This window comes from Aspergillus caelatus (genome assembly GCF_009193585.1).
Source record: "Aspergillus caelatus strain CBS 763.97 unplaced genomic scaffold BDV27scaffold_428, whole genome shotgun sequence".
Classification (NCBI taxonomy): domain Eukaryota; kingdom Fungi; phylum Ascomycota; class Eurotiomycetes; order Eurotiales; family Aspergillaceae; genus Aspergillus; species Aspergillus caelatus.
In genome coordinates, this window is record NW_022475691.1 from 2,528 (window position 1) to 18,902 (window position 16,375).

General features: G+C 49.3%; 6 protein-coding genes across 6 annotated transcripts; 2 read left to right on the forward strand and 4 right to left on the reverse strand.

Moving 5' to 3' along the window:
* Window positions 1-504: 504 nt before the first annotated feature.
* Window positions 505-3,889, forward strand: BDV27DRAFT_83067 (F-box and WD domain protein). The gene is made up of 2 exons (XM_032077721.1): window positions 505-1,027; window positions 1,134-3,889. The coding sequence occupies exons 1-2, from the start codon at window positions 832-834 to the stop codon at window positions 3,431-3,433; spliced, it is 2,496 nt and encodes an 831-aa protein (XP_031920682.1). The 5' UTR covers window positions 505-831; the 3' UTR covers window positions 3,434-3,889.
* A 5-nt stretch (window positions 3,890-3,894) lies between these two features.
* On the reverse strand, window positions 3,895-5,237 carry BDV27DRAFT_139045 (uncharacterized protein). Its single transcript, XM_032069364.1, has one exon. The coding sequence runs from the start codon at window positions 5,223-5,225 to the stop codon at window positions 4,056-4,058; it is 1,170 nt and encodes a 389-aa protein (XP_031920683.1). The 5' UTR covers window positions 5,226-5,237; the 3' UTR covers window positions 3,895-4,055.
* A 4,586-nt stretch (window positions 5,238-9,823) lies between these two features.
* On the reverse strand, window positions 9,824-10,487 carry BDV27DRAFT_139049 (uncharacterized protein). Its single transcript, XM_032069365.1, has one exon. The coding sequence runs from the start codon at window positions 10,134-10,136 to the stop codon at window positions 9,933-9,935; it is 204 nt and encodes a 67-aa protein (XP_031920684.1). The 5' UTR covers window positions 10,137-10,487; the 3' UTR covers window positions 9,824-9,932.
* A 77-nt stretch (window positions 10,488-10,564) lies between these two features.
* Window positions 10,565-12,938, forward strand: BDV27DRAFT_139051 (putative cell surface receptor/MFS transporter (FLVCR)). The gene is made up of 4 exons (XM_032069366.1): window positions 10,565-11,152; window positions 11,251-11,363; window positions 11,431-11,779; window positions 11,884-12,938. The coding sequence occupies exons 1-4, from the start codon at window positions 11,012-11,014 to the stop codon at window positions 12,724-12,726; spliced, it is 1,446 nt and encodes a 481-aa protein (XP_031920685.1). The 5' UTR covers window positions 10,565-11,011; the 3' UTR covers window positions 12,727-12,938.
* BDV27DRAFT_139054 (cytochrome b-c1 complex subunit 6 family protein) lies at window positions 12,917-14,211 on the reverse strand. Its single transcript, XM_032069367.1, has 3 exons — window positions 13,806-14,211; window positions 13,480-13,602; window positions 12,917-13,346 (listed from the first exon to the last, which is right to left on the reverse strand). Exons 1-3 carry the CDS (start codon window positions 14,113-14,115, stop codon window positions 13,282-13,284), a joined length of 498 nt encoding a protein of 165 aa, XP_031920686.1. The 5' UTR covers window positions 14,116-14,211; the 3' UTR covers window positions 12,917-13,281.
* Window positions 14,212-14,373: 162 nt separating this feature from the next.
* BDV27DRAFT_139056 (uncharacterized protein) lies at window positions 14,374-16,354 on the reverse strand. Its single transcript, XM_032069368.1, has 3 exons — window positions 15,717-16,354; window positions 15,276-15,447; window positions 14,374-15,181 (listed from the first exon to the last, which is right to left on the reverse strand). The coding sequence occupies exons 1-3, from the start codon at window positions 15,725-15,727 to the stop codon at window positions 14,669-14,671; spliced, it is 696 nt and encodes a 231-aa protein (XP_031920687.1). The 5' UTR covers window positions 15,728-16,354; the 3' UTR covers window positions 14,374-14,668.
* Window positions 16,355-16,375: the final 21 nt, after the last annotated feature.

Consider the following 16,375-nt stretch of genomic DNA (forward strand, 5'->3'; position numbering starts at 1 on the left):
CACCGCCACATAGAACCATGCAAGATGTATTACTGGATGGTTGAACCTTTGGCCCGGTTTTTGAGAGGCTTGGTTGACACATGTGGCATACAAAGTACATGTTCAGGTTCCTTAGTGTAGCAGCAGTGTTGGAGGGATACAGCTGCACATCACTGGAGAAGAGCCCGAAGTACTGAGTAGTTACTATGTATGTATGTACCTAGACCTGGTGTATCTATAGGCGGGGATAATATTAACCAGAGGTAACCTTGGATGTTCTAGATACAGTACTGGATGTAATGTACGTACGCAGTAGAGAAAGTACAGAATTTACTAGTACATAGGTTAATGTTTGCTTCCTTCCTGGCCTGGTAAATACCCCGGCGGTACTCAACAAACTAAAATTTCTGACGTGACCCGTACCGTACTTGGAAGAAACAAACAGCACCAACAACAACTAACTAGTTAGTTACTGGTGTGAAGTCCGACTAAACCCAGTTGGGTATCGATAGTCAGTCACCTATCAATCCGCCGCCAACGCTCTCTGACGACAGTCCCCTCCCAAACTTCTTTCAATATGGTGTTCAATCACCGTCTTTAAGGCCCGTCAATGCTAAGTTTCGATTTAAATATCGTTCATGCTTGTTCTTGAAAGCGTGGAGCGGTCTACTTCCAGGGACACAGGCAATCCGATATTCGCCTGTTTTGCTGCCAAGTAGGAAGACAAACAGCATCAGTTAAGCTGCGCGCCGAGTGAGCTGAGGCTTGGGTCACCCCTCCCGTGTCAGTTCAGCAAAGAGGTGGATCTGACTGCTGCACCTTGACCCTCTTGTTGCAGTGACGAAAGGACTCATGGCTGGAGAGACTAACACCGCCAATTATTCCCCCGACCTCACCGCCCCCCCATTATCTACACCTTACAGACTAGACGAGGGTTACTCGGACGAGACTAGAAGCCAGGTGGACAAGGAACTTGTGGACCTGCCCTCGGATGATGTGATGCCTCTCCCCGATTGGCTTCTAGCTAATAGCGAAGAAGATAGGGCTGGTGCGTTGAACTTTCCCGCCAGCGCCGTTCGTGTGTCTGGACTGCCAGGCTGATGCCTTCCACCTTTTGTTTGTGGGCGCTGATGCTTACTATTCATCATGTATAGAGATCGCCTACAGTTTATTACGCACACTACCCAGTTCTACCGTGGCCGCGGTTGTCGACCGCCTTGCGCCTGTGTTGCACATGGATCCCGTTGTCAAACTTCCTCCTGAGATCACCTCCGAGATCTTCTCCTACCTTGACCCTAAGACTCTCTTGACAGCTTCATTGGCATCTCGCGCCTGGCGAGGCCGCATAATTGACTCTGGTCTGTGGCGAGGGAAGTACATCGATGAAGGCTGGCGTGTCGATATTGATGCAATCCGTTCGTTTGAGGAAAGGCAGCCCAAACTTTCATCCCCTTGCCTTCGTAAATCCCGCTTAAGGAACGCCGATACAGATGACGGAGAACCGAAGAATAAGAAACGCGTACCCCCAAGTTGGCTAGACTCGCGGACGACAGGATATGTGGGCAGTTACATAATCGGGCGACAAGATGGACAACAAACCTTTGCGGAGGCCGACACTGAGGGTGATCATCTCATGAGCGATGTCGCAAACGACCAGAATGGGTCAACTTCCGCTGGACACCAGTTAGGCTCGAACAGCATTCGAGGTTCTCAAACAGACCTCTCTCGCACCACGCATGGACCCACGTCATCATCAGCTTTCTCGCCCCCAAAATCATCTATCCTGCTACGGATGCCTAACGGTGGTGCCAGAATTAACTGGCTTCATCTCTATAAGCAACGTAGACGGTTGGAAGAGAATTGGAATAGAGGTCGCCTCACGAAATTCCAGATTCCCCACCCTGAGCACTTGGCTGAATGCCACAAAGAATGTATTTATTCAATCCAATTCTCGGGGAATTGGCTGGTGAGTGGTAGTCGAGATAGGACTGTTCGAGTTTGGAACATAGATACGCAGAGATTGCGTTATCGTCCTCTTGTGGGCCACTCCAAATCCGTGCTCTGTCTCCAATTTGATCCCCGACCTTCTGAGGACATTATTATGACTGGGAGCAGTGACAAGAGCGTCATCATATGGCGATTTTCCACCGGTGAGAAACTAAAAGAGATCACACCGGCTCATCAGGACTCTGTGTTAAATCTCAGATTTGATGAGCGTTATCTTGTCACATGTTCCAAAGATAGGCTGATAAAGGTTTGGAATCGGCGTGAGCTCATGCCCGGTGACAAGGACTATCCTGTGATCCATCATGGATCCGGGGCTATGTTTCCAGCGCACATCGTTGATATAAGCGAGCTTCCTTCCCCTATTACAGACACAGAGCTAGCCAAGCGTCACATCCGTAGCCTAGCTCCCTACTCTCTTTTGATGACAATCGCAGGGCACGGGGCTGCAGTTAATGCTATCCAGATAAGCGAAGATGAGATTATTTCCGCTTCAGGTGACCGTTTGATCAAGATCTGGAACATCCGCAGTGGTCTCTGCAAGAAGACCCTTGTGGGCCACGAGAAAGGTATCGCATGCGTCCAATTTGATGGCCGGCGTATCATCAGCGGAAGCAATGATGATTCCGTTCGCATCTTCGATCACAGCTCGGGTGCGGAGGTTGCTTGTTTATCTGGTCACGCCGATTTAGTAAGAACTGTCCAAGCCGGGTTTGGCGACCCGCCAGGAGCCGAAGAGGCTATGAAGATGGAAGCTCTGGCTGTTGACAACGAGTTCCTCGATGCTCGGTGCTCTGACGAAGCTGTAGACTATGGTCCAAGAGCTCTCAGACGTGCCGGCCACCACCAAAACACGGCTGGTTCCAGAAATCCAAAGGACATCAAGGCTTTGGGTGCTCATATCCCACCGGGAGGAGGCGGAAGTAAGTGGGCTAGAATTGTTTCTGGTTCGTATGATGAATTAGTGCTTGTCTGGAAGAAGGATAGAGATGGCGCCTGGGTCGTCGGCCAACCACTGTCTCATGTGAAAACTTTGAAGCAAATCAACGGAGAGGATACCGATGATGAAGCTCCTCCTCGTGGCTCACGAAACGCATTTGCCCCGCAAGCTCAGCGAGTTCGACCTACCAACCCGGCTGCTGGCCCAGCAACAAATCATCCTTTCCCCCCTCAGCTTCAACAGCACCCACCAATTGTGCAAGCTCCAGGAGCGGCACATCACCATCAATATCATCACGCAGCACGGAACCAGCAAGCCCGTGCAAATAATAACAATAACAACAATGGCAATGGCAATGGCAACAATCCGCCATCCTCCAGGGTCTTTAAGGTCCAATTCGACGCGCGGAAAATCGTCTGTGCCACCCAGGACCCAAGGATAGTGGTCTGGGATTTTGCGGACGACGACGAAGAGATAAAAGAGGCTTCTCAGTTCTTTACAAGCCTTTAATAATTGCTTCTTTTTATTGGGCTTCTGCATATGCCGTTACCGACATGATGTCGATCTTGTGGCTTTAATTCTCCATTATATTCGCATCCTTTCTCCTTCCACTCTTCTTGATCTCTATTTAGCCCAATTGGATATTGTCGTCGATGTTCATTATTTCATGTGAATATTAGGGTCTACGATCTCGACGTAAACTTTCTAAAATCGTCATGAGCGTCATATGGAATGCCCTTAAACTTATTGTTTACTATAAAACGTCTATCGTTTTTCGAGCATTAATGCATTGAGGAGTAACGGAGTTGACGGGCTCATGTCTTTGCAGTATCAGATATGGAAAGTCGCATGAATAGCCTTCAAGCCATGGATCCCTTAGTTAAGAATATAGTAAAAAGGTGTGGTGTAGAAGCCTCCCTTTTCTTTCATCGAATGAACATTGTCATCCACAGCTCTCTAAAGGGTTACTTCACGAAGAAAGAGTAACAATAATGGATCCTGATGGATACAGACCAGCGTGTACCTATAATCCAATATCCTCATGATCTTTCACGGCAGTGAAAAAGATTCCCGAGTGAACCATGTGACTTACACAACGCCTGGTATCCAAAATCCCAAATCGTATCAGCCGTTAAAAAGGCTCCCGGGTCTGTTCTAACCATGTGGAGGATCCATAATTACAAGAGATAAAAGCTCGAAACGACGTCCACATGTTCGAGCAGTAACGCCTAAACTCCTGCACCGTGCCCTCCCTGGCATGCGAATGAGCCGCGCTGTCGTCCGAGACCCGGCTCCTTGCAGTAGCATATGTGTCATTAGACGTAGTGTTCACGTATACAATGGTATCCTGTTCGTTCCAGGCTTCCAAACAACAGCAATAAAAAGAGCTAGCAAGCTTTGAGGCCTGTAACCAACGGCCATGTTGGCCCTCAAGTATGACACATCCTTCATGAATAGAAGGCTCCGCTGTTGATCGTGTTTGTATGGGGGAACAGCCGGAGGGTTCGGATGCTAGTATAGGAGACATGTCCATCACCGGAGTTCTCCTAGCCCCTGGCTCTAAGGCGCGTCTATCCGCGGGATTAGCAGAGATTATTGCTGATTGAGTGGTCACCGAGAAGCTTGGCCCCGGTGAGGTACTGCTTGGTAGGTATTGTGGACGAGAAACAGGTAGGTTGTCTCGATGAATTGAGTTCTGCCGCTTGATATGGGAACAGTGCTCCGTGTCTGATGGCCTAGACTGAATAGCGGCGCCGCCACCCTCGTCAATGCCACCACACTGAGCCATAGAAAGGTTTCTTCGATGAAATGGGTGGTCGTGTAATCTACCATTCGCACCGACTCCATGGGCACTATGCCTATGAGGGAAGCGTCCTTGGACTATAGTGTTATCAACTGCCCTCACAGCAGTGCATCCTCGCCTGTTAGGCCGAAAGGCAGAGGATGAAGAGATACCAAAGAATCTTAGAAATGACTCCCCGTAGGATTGGACTCTATTGCCATCAGCAGCGTTGCTGCAACGGTCACGTTGCTGGAATTGCCCATTGCCCGGTGCTGATTGGACAGGAAACCTCGCAGAGGAACGGACTGCCTCTTCGGTGCCGAAAGATGGAAGCCCCGGAGGTGTGGGCATTCTTACCGGTGGTGGGTACGTGGGTAGAATTGGACTCGCAGGGGACAGTATACTTCCTACCCATCTGGAAGCTCTCACTTTTGCATCTGCATCGTTGACACTCGCCGTTTTGCGGTGTCGCCGTTGGGCAAACCGGTCTACTTCTGGTGCCTCCTCTGTACTCGGCATGTTCCGTTGTCCATCAATTTTCCGCGACAGTATATGGCTTTCGGATGTATTTGGCTTTGGTGAATTACCTGCCGTGTACTCAGACGTGGGAGAGACAAACATTGCCATGTTTGCTGCCATTCTGCTATTCAGGGTACCACTCGTCCTAGACACAAGGTCCTCTAACCCCGAGCTTACCCTCGCGGCATTATATATCGAGCTTGCATCGCTTGGACTCGATCCAGATGACTCTCTGGTCGAGCCCGGGTGGGATATCGCTCTTTTCTGATGTGGGACAGGGTCCGGACTGATTAAAGGAGAGCGACATCGCAGATCCATTCTGAGGCATGACAGATCTGAGAACTGGCATAGGATTAGTCAACGTGTAGTCAACGAAAGGCACAAATTGACTTGGGAGCACGGTACTTGAATGTCACCGTACCTTCCAACCTTGCTAAAGTCCAATCGAGAAGGCAGCACTCCAGTGGGTTGGAGGGAAAGAACTACCTTTGGTCGTCTGGTAGAGATAAGTCGAAATTCTCTCATCCTAGACATTAGAGGTAAGCATATGCCGAAGTTAGTGTTTCTGTGGTTCTTTAAATGCCGTACTGTAGGAGGTACGTGCATCACTATGACGAACTGTGTCTGACAAAACCAAGAATCGCGATCAATCATAGGATAGTCACCAAGTCCAATTTGCGCATTTCGAATAGTAGATATACATTTATTAAGTCCCTTAGAATATGAACAACAAGAGGGAACATAACCGAACCAATATATACCCAGAGTTAATAAACATTAATATGTACAATGAAAAGAATATCAGCAAGATGAAGTGACCTCACCGAAATAGGATGGCTTGAGGTTCAACAAGGAGAAGTTTAGGATATCATCATCGTCATAAAGCCGTGACGGTCTGGTTTGGACTAGCTTTGCTGGCTTGCTCCTTTTTCAGATTCCTGAGCAAAGCCTCCAGCCTTCGGCGTTCTTCTTGCTCCGCCTGTACTCAAGTCAGCTCGAGGGTTTTATTAGAGAATGGACAACGATGTACTCACCTTCAGTATCTTCATATTTTCTGTCCGCGTGTCACGCATCATCTTCTTGAATTCATTCTTCAGCACCATGGTCGATGTGGTCTCATACGTGGTTCCATCTCGTCCCATTGACGCTGAGTGCATACCCATCCAGGTGATCCGCTCCTCATTCAATTGAGTCTCCAGTTGCTCACAGCGATCCCGAAGCGCGTCAATGAGGCTCTCAAACTTCTCGCGTTCTTTCTCAAATTCGATACTAGCCTTGGTCATGACTTCATAGTCGTCAATCGTCTCGCGCAGCTCCTTCTCCAACGTCTCTACGCGTCGCTGTGTGTCGCTACTTGCAGGCTTACCAGCCTTAAAAGTGGCGAGCTCCTGCGCCAGCTCGATGTTACGGGTGGTTAACACCTCGAGCTCCTTTTGAAGGGCAGGGTCGACAGCGGCTGCCCGTTGAGACCGGCTACCATAAGCGCTATCGAGCTCAGCCTGAGCCATTGTAAGTTCAGTTCGAACCCTCACAACTTCACCTTCGAGCTCGGTTAATTCCGCCTGCAAGCGTGCCGAGTTCTCTTCAGCGTCTGTCCGAGCCTTGATTGCCTCGCTGAGTTGAGACTCCACGTCGGAGCGTATTTGTTCTATCAGAGTTTGCAACCGAGTGATTTCATCCTCGGCCTGTGTGCGCGAGTCAGTGGCTTCCTTCAGCCGAGCGTCAGTTTCAGTACGAATCTGCTGGATACTCTCCTCCAAACTCAAGATCTGTTTTTCTGATCGCTCACGGGATTCCGTGACCTCCTCTGCCTTTGCGTCGACCTCGCCGCGAAGTTGATCGATCACAGCTTGTAAGCGCGCGATCTCCCTATCTGCCTCGGAGCGTGCCGCAGACAGTTGCTCTGTATGACTGTTGGACTCGGATCGAATCTGTTCCAGTTGCGCTTCTAAGCGGGCAACTTCGGTCTCGGCACGGACGCGTGCTTCATGGGCTTCCGCTTGAGTCTTGTTTTCTTGTTGAAGATCTTGCATGATAGCCTGCAAGTGGGCGATTTCCGCTTCAGCGCGAAGGCGTGCTTCATGAGTCTCCGCATGAACGTTTTTCTCGCTTTGGTGTTCTTGGATGACAGTCTGCAAACGTGCGATTTCAGCTTCAGCGCGAAGGCGTGCTTCATGAGTCTCCGCGTGAGCATCCTTCTCGCGCTGGTGCTCTTGGATGGCAGGCTGCAAGCGAGCAACTTCAGCCTCCGCATGAAGGCGCGCTTCGTGGGTTTCGGCATAAGCATCTTTTTCGTGCTGGAGCTCTTGCACAACGTTCTTCAAACGAACAATTTCACTTTCCGCGTGACGATGCGCTTCCTGGGTTTCGTTGTGTGCGTCTTTCTCGCGCTGGTGTTCGTGCACGACAGCTTGCAACTGGGTAATCTCAGTTTCAGCGCGAAGACGTGCCTCATGAGCTTCAGAAAGGGCATCTTTCGCGTGTTGGAGCTCTTTTACGACGGTTTGCAGACGAGACACCTCGGCTTCTGCGCGTGTGCGAGCTTCTTTTTCAGATGCGATGGCCTCCGAATTGTCCTCTGGGATGGCCCGTTGCTGGTGATCTGACAGTTCCCGGCGTGCAGCCTCCAGCTGCTCCATCGTGTGGTCCAGCACATTTTTAGATTGTTCCCCTTCTCGCTCAGCCAAGTCGAGCTCCTTGCGCACGCGAGCCAACTGCTCGATCAGGTCGGCGATATGTGCATCCCTTTCCGCATCTGATTTGGAGTTTAGCTCCCGTTGTTGCTGAATTTGGGTAGTAAGGATGCCCTTCTGCTCAAGGAGCCCTCCCAAGCGCTCATGGAGCCCGTCGATCCCTTCGCTAAGGTATGAGAGGTGTTCCTCAAGCCTCCCGTTAGATATAGCAGGTGGTGGCGGAAGGGTCCGTGAGCGCGGCAAGCCCGACTCGTTCACGATCTGATATAGTCGAGTGTTGACCTCCGCTAACTGTTGATCGCTCCCGTGGTCCATGCTTCTAGTGCCGGAGGTGTTATTGGAGTGAATCGCGAGTGCGCCGAGCCCGTCTTCGATGTATGCCATATAAGCTTCAATAGTTGCCGTAGGGTTGGGCATGGATCCCTCCACCGAGACTTGTGGAACCGGAGCGATGTCACTGTTGGGATTGGACTGTAGAATCATGTCACGCATCTGCCCACTTAGCATCTCTAGTTTTTTCTCGGTATTTTGGATCGTATCGAGGCCGACTGCCGGTTGACTCGAATGAGCCAAAGGGCCTGGCTCTTGAGGCCCATTCCCACCGAGCTCGTTGAGATGATCTGACGTTTTGTATAAGCTCCTATCATCGAAGTCATCGATACTACCACGGGGGTTATGGCTGGAGAGGCTCTCAGGAGTATTGGGCACATTGTTCTTCGGATATTTCTTTAACCCCTTATGTGTCATCTGTAGGACGCCAGCAGTATGCTCCAGTAAACGTTTTTGGATCAGCTGAACTCTACTTTCCAGGTTCCAGACTTCCTGCGAAAGCTCCTCGCACTTCCGCGTGCTCACTGCCAACTCCCCATCCGTTTTGTCGAGTGTACTTGAAGCGCCATTGCGACCGAACATGCTCCTACGACTCCGATTGGATTTCGGAGAACCTTCCACATCATATTCTTCGCTCGACCTAGAGCTCTTCGAGTTATAAAGTCGGCTAAGGGACATGGCTGCATCACGAAGTTTCGTCTCCAAGGCCAGTTTCCGTTTGGCAGACTCCAAGCGACCTGAAAGGAACTTGAATTCTTTCTTCAGCCCTTCAACCTCCTCCAGGGACAGGACTTCATAATGCGCACTGTCACCCATAGCGGTTTCGGTCAACAAATACATCGTCACAGGATCATTGCCGTTGAGTAAAGCCGAACTTCTTGGGTGCGTCGTATTCAACTATGGACGGAGCGAAGGCGTCAGCAAATGGCGGGCTTGACATGAGGTTGAGGAGCCACTTACTGGATTATAGCGCGGAGTTTCCACATTTTTCAGGATGGGAGCGCCATGGTATGCGTCCATGAGAACCTTCGTCGGGGGAGGTTGCGGAGCGCCAAAGGAGGCGCCGGAAAAGTGCCTTGGATCGCCATAGGACGATTGACTGGATCGTACGTCGAAACCACTCATTATGAATACAAGTACGCAAAAAAAAAAAAAAATTCGGCGAGTGAGATTGTGCGAGATAGACTAGTGATAGAGAGACTCGCAGAAAGAGTACTAGACAATATACATCCTGAAGGGGGGGGGGGCAGCACTCTGTGTTTATTGTTACAGGAGGTGACCGGGATTTAGACAAGCGGTAGAGGGAGGCGAAATGAAACAGAATTCCAAGCTGAAAGAGGGACGAGAGCAAGAATAGGAAGAAAATGAGACGAAGCGGCGGAGTAATAAGGGAAGAAAGGAAAGAAGGTTGGGGGAGACAAAGTTGAAAGCGAGGACGGAGTCGAGACGATCTGCAAACTACGGAGTAAAGAGTGTCGATGCTCAGCCGCCCAGCCAGTGGACACGAACCATTATGGGACACTTTTAAATCTTCAGCGCCACCAGCGAAGGAAAGAAAAGAGGAAGAGAGACACGAAAAAAAAAAAAAAAGAAGAAAGAAAGAGAGTAACTTCGATAGATCCAATGCAATATGTGTCAGCATTGGAGATGGATGAACCTTGAAGAAATTATGGGAGTTATAATATTAGGGGAAGTGACGATAAGGAGCGTAGAGGGTGAGAAAGATCGCATGTCCAATCATCATCTGCAATGGAAAGGGCAATGATTCACGAACCTTAATCCTTTCCTTCTCTTCTTTTCTTTTGTTTTTCATTAGAACATTCTGACTGAGTATGACGGATGAAAATATCCCGGAAGGTAAACTCAGCACGATTATTGTCGCGAACATGGAAAGTTGATAGAGACTGCGCAGGTCTCAGAGCAATCAGATTGATCTTCCGTGTCCTGCTGCAGCCCAGATACTCAGAAAATGATGTATAATGTCCGTCGAAGGCATGTCGAATTGGCTGCAGGTCAGTCACTACCCTCTGGAAGGTTGTTGTTTGTTAATATCCCCCGAGACTTTCTAGATCGAAAGATCTTCGGATTCGGGAAGGATTAAAATAGTTCTCCAGAAATTGATGTTTGATGAGCCATGGATTGTGAAACATTCATTGCAATTAAAATCCGACAGGCGATACGAGACGATGATTGGACGGCCATACATAACGTGCCTGAGACAATCTCCATTCCTTTGGATAAATCCTCGAGTTGGTTCACTCTTTCCAGACTGGAAAGTCCACTGCAATCCAAATCCGTCAACAGATCAGATGCTCTCTCATCATGTGATGGAGATTCACCTGACTTCGAAAGATACTAGTAGACAAGCAAAAGGTTACATTGAATTCTCTCTTGTCAGCTACTACTCTACTAGTATCTGCACCCAATTATCGGGCTTCTTTAATTTAAATGGATTCTCAAACCCCGCAGTCGATCTTCGGGTCTTAAGCCTCGGGTTTATTGAACCCCAATAATGGGTGAGACTGACTTGATACGATTGTTCTCAGTGCCCTAATCCAGAGACGAACCTAGGTTCTTCCTGATTATCTCTGGGGTATTTTTATTAAATGGGGATTGCGCCACATGTGCGCTGTAACCCCCGTCGGATCATTCCCAACGGCGTTCTCCGGTTCTTCAAGAATACCAACTTATATTTGATTGCTGAAGATCACTTTCTTCCATCTTATAATAGAATTATGAAGAGAAATAACTAGCCCTCCCATCATGCCCTCCAAATCACGAGATGCACACCATACCTCAAACCCGTCGGATTTCCCTCCCTCGGGGCCTGGCTATAAGGTCTACAAGCGTCGCTTCTGGGGACTGGCCCAGTTGGTGTTATTGAACATTGTGGTCAGCTGGGATGTATGTGATCCTCAATCTCGTAATCACTAGTGCGGCGATACCGTAGCCTTTGAATAAGAAGCAGCAGCAGCATGTTGTACTAAAATTCCATACCACAGTGGTTAACCTTCTCCTCCATATCCACAACTGCCTCTCAGCATTTTGGTGTCTCCGAAAGCGCAATCAATTGGATGAGTACAGGATATCTGTTTGCCTTCTGTGCCGCTAGCCCGTAAGTCTTCCTGCATCTGCATTCAACTATGACATGAAACTGACGATAATGTACCCCTATATGCCAGTGTCGTCATTTTCACTCTCAATAAAGGCGGCCCCAAACCAGCCATTATCACCACTTCCACCCTCCTGTTGGTGGGAAATTGGGTTCGATATGCAGGTACCAAAGCCCGTGGAGGCATGTTTGGCGTCGCCATGTTCGGCCAGATCCTCATCGGTTTGGCTCAGCCGTTCTGTCTCAGCGCTCCCACCCGGTACAGTGACCTATGGTTCTCGGACCAAGGGCGCACCAGTGCCACGGCCGTAGCCACCTTAGCCAATCCATTGGGAGCAGCTCTGGGCCAGCTAATTGATTCGTTCTGGGCGACGAAGCCCAGCGAGGTTCCCGATATGGTTCTGTATATATCCGTCATTGTAAGTGTGACCCCGAAAATGAAGGCGAAGAAGAAAGATGAAACCCTCAAACCTATCCTTGAAGGCCCTCTTTTCTTCTAACAAGATCTGATGCAAAACCACAGGCAACAATCGCTGCCATTCCTTCCTTTATTCTCCCATCAAAACCCCCAACACCACCCAGTGCATCCTCAGCAACAACCCGCACGCCTCTCCTCCCAGCAATAGCCCAACTTTTCAAGACGCTAGAGTTCTGGCTCATCCTCATCCCCTTCTCAGTCTACGTCGGCTTCTTCAACAGCGTTTCCTCACTCCTCAACCAGATCCTCGCCCCCTATGCCTTCACCGAAACCGAAGCCGGAATCGCAGGCGGCATCCTCATCATCGTGGGTCTAATCAGCTCAGCCATCGTCTCCCCAATAACAGACCGCTGGAAGCACTACCTGATCACCATCCGCATCCTAGTCCCCATCGTAGCAGTCTGCTATATCGGTCTAATCTTCGCCCCACCCAGCCCGGCGGGCATCGCACCGGCCTACGTCGTCTGCGCCCTTCTCGGCGCCTCCTCCTTCGCCCTCCTCCCCGTCGTCCTGGAATATCTCGTCGAAATAACGTATCCGTTCTCTCCCGAGATCGGCAGCACAATCTGCTGGACGGGCGGTCAGCTCCTCGGGGCCGTCTTTATTTTAGCGCAGGATGCACTCAAGGCAGGTCGTGACGCCGACCCGCCGGAGAACATGAGAAATGCGCTGATCTTCTCGGCTGTTATTGCTTGTGTTGCGGCGCCATTTCCTATCTCGATCGGGCTGTTCGGGAGGAATGTTAGACGTCGGAGATTGGATGTGGATAGAGGCGTTGATCTGGAGGGTCGTGAGTATACTGATACCGGTCTTGCGGGGGACGACAGCCCTACACCTGCGACTGAGTCAAAGTTTAGCCTTAAGTTTTGGTCGAGAAACAATAGTTAGCACAAGGGAGCTTCCTGGTTTAAAATCAGACATGTTTTCATGTTAGCAGTGGTTGTCGTTCGGATTTGAGGGATGCGTATATAATTGTCATGCATATGGCCCAGTATTTGACGGCCCCAAAGGAAAAGAGTACGCGTGGTATAAACCTAGTGCAAGCCCATCTCTGACAAGATCCAGTGGGAACCGGCGGTAGTAGCAGCAGTCTAAGAGACAAATGCCATTCGTTCTAAACACAAAGAAAATTAAGAAGCACAGTTCACAAACAGGCAAAAACCCAGCTATCTGTACATACACAGCGAAGGATGTCATTCCCCCATCCTCCGTTTTTGACACAAATCCCACATTGGAGAGGAGTCTATTCCCATTCTATGCGAGACACTTTAGGCCGACAAGCGGAAACAGCCAGCCGTCATGACGTCTTTTATTCTGTGAGTTCCCTCCACAGTTCCCCCTTCGTATCTCATCCGGATGGTCCATGCATGATGCGCCATCGTTAAACTCGTTGCCATTGAACCATAAGAGAAACGTGGCAGGAATTGTCCCGGGACGAGACGCTTATTTGAGGGACTTCCAGAGCTTGGGGGCGGCGCACTCGGAAGCGCAGTGGGCAAGGTGGAAGACTAGAGCAAGAGATGTCAGTTTCGTTCTAACGATTGCTATTTGAGGCATTCGATATGCGTGGACATGTATGGCTGGCACAGCCGCCAGAGTAAAAGTCCCAAAGTAATAGAGAATAGAGAAGAATCCACTTACACTCCTCGACGCAGTCCTCCTTGGGGCCCTTGTAGTCGGCATCCTCCTGCTGTTGGGTGACACGTTCAACGCACTCATCAAAGTGGTGCTTGTATGGGGCGCACTGAGCGGAGTTGGCACATTCTAATACCGTCAATGTTAGTCACCGCGAATACGAGACGTGCGATTAGAACGACAAAAGATGATTTTGTGCCAATGGCATGTGCGATGCGGACAAATGGAGATCAGGTGTATATTGGCCGAATCGTGCCATTGCCGCGCAACATGGCAAGTCTAACGATGCAAAATCATGAAGACGCGGGATTTAATCTGAACAAGCGACTCACCCTCCTCGAGCTGGGGCTTGATGTCCTCAGGCTCCTCTTCCTCTTCCTCTTCCTCCTCCTCTTCCTCCTCTTCTTCCTCTTCCGCCTGCTCGGGCTCCTCCTCGGCAGGCTCCTCAGGAGTCTCCTCAGCGGACTCCTCAGTCCTCTCGGCGGTTTCTTCGCTAGTCGACTCTTCGGTCACAGCGGGCTTCTCCTCGGTCTCGGTCTCCTGGCTGCTGGGCTGCTCAACATTCTCAGCGGGAGCCTCAGCCTGGGCCTCGGGGAGGCTGAAGGAGGAAATGATATCGGAGAAAAAGTCGGAGATACCCATCTTGGACTGTGTGGAAGTATCAATTGAGGGGATTGGAGGGCCGGGGTTCCAAAATGTGGGGGGTGCAAACGGCAGCGACGAGCGAGGTTGATGAGGTTGATGGTTTTACGAAGCTTTGGCTCTGCCGTCCAGGAAAATCGGAACAGTCCGGCCGCCGGCGAGTGTTCAATTATCGCACACGTGATTGGCCGGCGCTTCGGTAGGGGATTGACCAATGCAGTAATCCTATTTTCAAGAAATAACAATCTGATACTGAGCCTTTCCAACTGCTAGAAATGGCTAGAGTGGTATATTCAATAATATATATCTTAAGAATAGGTTCTATAATCCTATTTAGGAAAAAATAACAAGAAAAGAAAAAGCCAGAAAAGCTAATGGTGCTTAAACGCACTAGGTGCTAGATCGACCCTTTAGCTATAGTAAGTAATAGGTGTACTGTACAAGAACGGATTGTTTATAGTCATTAAGATCCATGGAAAGATAAAAAAGAGAGATGAGATATGTCGAGGTACGAAAAATGCGTCTAATTAGGTCCAGGAAATAATATGCTTTCTCAGCTGGCACGACGTAACCTTTCTTCGAGCTCATCGGCGACACTCTGCTGCTGAACTTCTTCATAGCCTGGCGGCGGTCCCATGGGACACGATTCTGAAGTAGCATGGCTATCCTGGGAGTTTGATGGAGGATGTTGGTTGTCACGGTTGGAGCCAGTCGAATCATGAACTGGGCCGGAGTAAGCGGGCAATTGGTCCAAATGAACAGTAGACATATCAACATTCCCAACCCCTCGGCTGCTTTGTCGGGTGTTCTCATGGGCCACTCGTAGGCGTTCTTTGATCTCTTCGAATTTATTGTGATAATCGAACGCTCCTCCCTCCTTGAAAGTCACCTTCAGCTGTACTGCTGGCAATGATGAGGGTATGCCTCCACCAGGTACTGGCTGGACAAGAGACTGCCACACATTTGCACCAAAAAGTGGGGCTGATACATGAGTATCATGCATGTGAAGAAGAGGTGCAGAGAATGATTGGAAGTCATTGGACTTCTTGGAAGGTATATATACGACCTGATATGAAGTTACTTGTAAGCTCAGGAAAAGGTGTGCAAGAGATCACTAAAATATAATGTCAAAAGAGAAAACTGATAAGAGGGGGATGTACTCGATGATTTGTAAGATAAATTCGGCCCGAATCACTTTGGAATGATATGGCATCCTTGCCTTTATATGAGTCGAGTGGTTTCAAAGAAAGGCAAGTGCGAGGTGGGGACGTATATATCAAATGCTCATGAGGAAGACGGACAAAGCCTTCATGCTCATGTAGCATCACCCAGCTGCTCGGCAGAGTAGGTTAGAATCAATCCCATATCATGTCTTATTCCTTCCTCTCTCGAAATCGGGTAGGAATGATATAGTGGTAATTGCCCGTGAGGACTAAAAAGTGGGGGCTGAAGCCAGGTGTGAAAAGATAAAGGAGAGTAAAATTGTATAAGGCTCATTTCAGATACAGGCCCGGAGGTCAGGAATATCTGGGAGCGAGAAATATGCACCAACAATGATGAAGACTTATGGAAATTGGAGTCGTGAGGGGTCATTCACATACTTGATCGACATCTTTACCCAATCCGTTCCGTTAGCAAGTCCGGTATGTGGCCAGTAGTGCCTTAATCATGGAATACCGTGCACGGTATAGAAGACTGATCGCCACCGATTATGATTGATCTCGGTTGAGAACTAGTGTCCTGCGGGTTAGGCTAGGGCAGTGAAGACAATATATCTTGTCAATTGATATCGTTGGAAGCTCTCAAACGGCAAATAGCGAAAGGTTAGTCGATGCGGCCTGTTCGATACTGATTGATTATAAAAAAAAAAAAGAAAAGAAAAGAAAAGAAAAGGTGACCAGGAAGATGACACTAGTGGGTATAGGTCGTCAAGCCGTATTAGACCCTAGCAACTCGTAAGGGTATATCAACTCAGGTACTCGGAGGTGGATAATGGATTAGACCCGCTTAAGGTAGGTAATCGCCACGGTGCAACGTGGAGCGGCGGATGTATGTAGGAATGGAAAGTGGATCGCCAGACGTCCGTCGTCAGTTTAAGGTGACAGCAAAAAAAAATAATAAATTAAAAGTTAGATTGTTGAATATAATCTACTTTAGACTTGGGAGTAGTGGTACTAGTGACGATGATAAGGATGAGGAAAAGAGTAGGGGTTACTTTTTCACCTCCGCGGGGCTGATGTCAGGCGGAGAAAACCCAAAA

Bases quoted from the DNA above. Each gene is read 5' to 3' on its own strand.
- BDV27DRAFT_83067 (XM_032077721.1), top strand. From the start codon at position 832: ATGGCTGGAGAGACTAACACCGCCAATTATTCCCCCGACCTCACCGCC. The intron at 1,028-1,133 runs GTGCGTTGAACT...CATCATGTATAG, and splicing joins TAGCGAAGAAGATAGGGCTG to AGATCGCCTACAGTTTATTA.
- BDV27DRAFT_139045 (XM_032069364.1), bottom strand. From the start codon at position 5,225: ATGCCGAGTACAGAGGAGGCACCAGAAGTAGACCGGTTTGCCCAACGG.
- BDV27DRAFT_139049 (XM_032069365.1), bottom strand. From the start codon at position 10,136: ATGTTCGCGACAATAATCGTGCTGAGTTTACCTTCCGGGATATTTTCA.
- BDV27DRAFT_139051 (XM_032069366.1), top strand. From the start codon at position 11,012: ATGCCCTCCAAATCACGAGATGCACACCATACCTCAAACCCGTCGGAT. The intron at 11,364-11,430 runs GTAAGTCTTCCT...CCTATATGCCAG, and splicing joins GCCTTCTGTGCCGCTAGCCC to TGTCGTCATTTTCACTCTCA. The intron at 11,780-11,883 runs GTAAGTGTGACC...GCAAAACCACAG, and splicing joins TTCTGTATATATCCGTCATT to GCAACAATCGCTGCCATTCC.
- BDV27DRAFT_139054 (XM_032069367.1), bottom strand. From the start codon at position 14,115: ATGGGTATCTCCGACTTTTTCTCCGATATCATTTCCTCCTTCAGCCTC. The intron at 13,603-13,805 runs GTGAGTCGCTTG...TGACGGTATTAG, and splicing joins CAAGCCCCAGCTCGAGGAGG to AATGTGCCAACTCCGCTCAG. The intron at 13,347-13,479 runs GTAAGTGGATTC...CTCTTGCTCTAG, and splicing joins GGAGGACTGCGTCGAGGAGT to TCTTCCACCTTGCCCACTGC.
- BDV27DRAFT_139056 (XM_032069368.1), bottom strand. The intron at 15,182-15,275 runs GTACATCCCCCT...ACTTCATATCAG, and splicing joins TTTATCTTACAAATCATCGA to GTCGTATATATACCTTCCAA.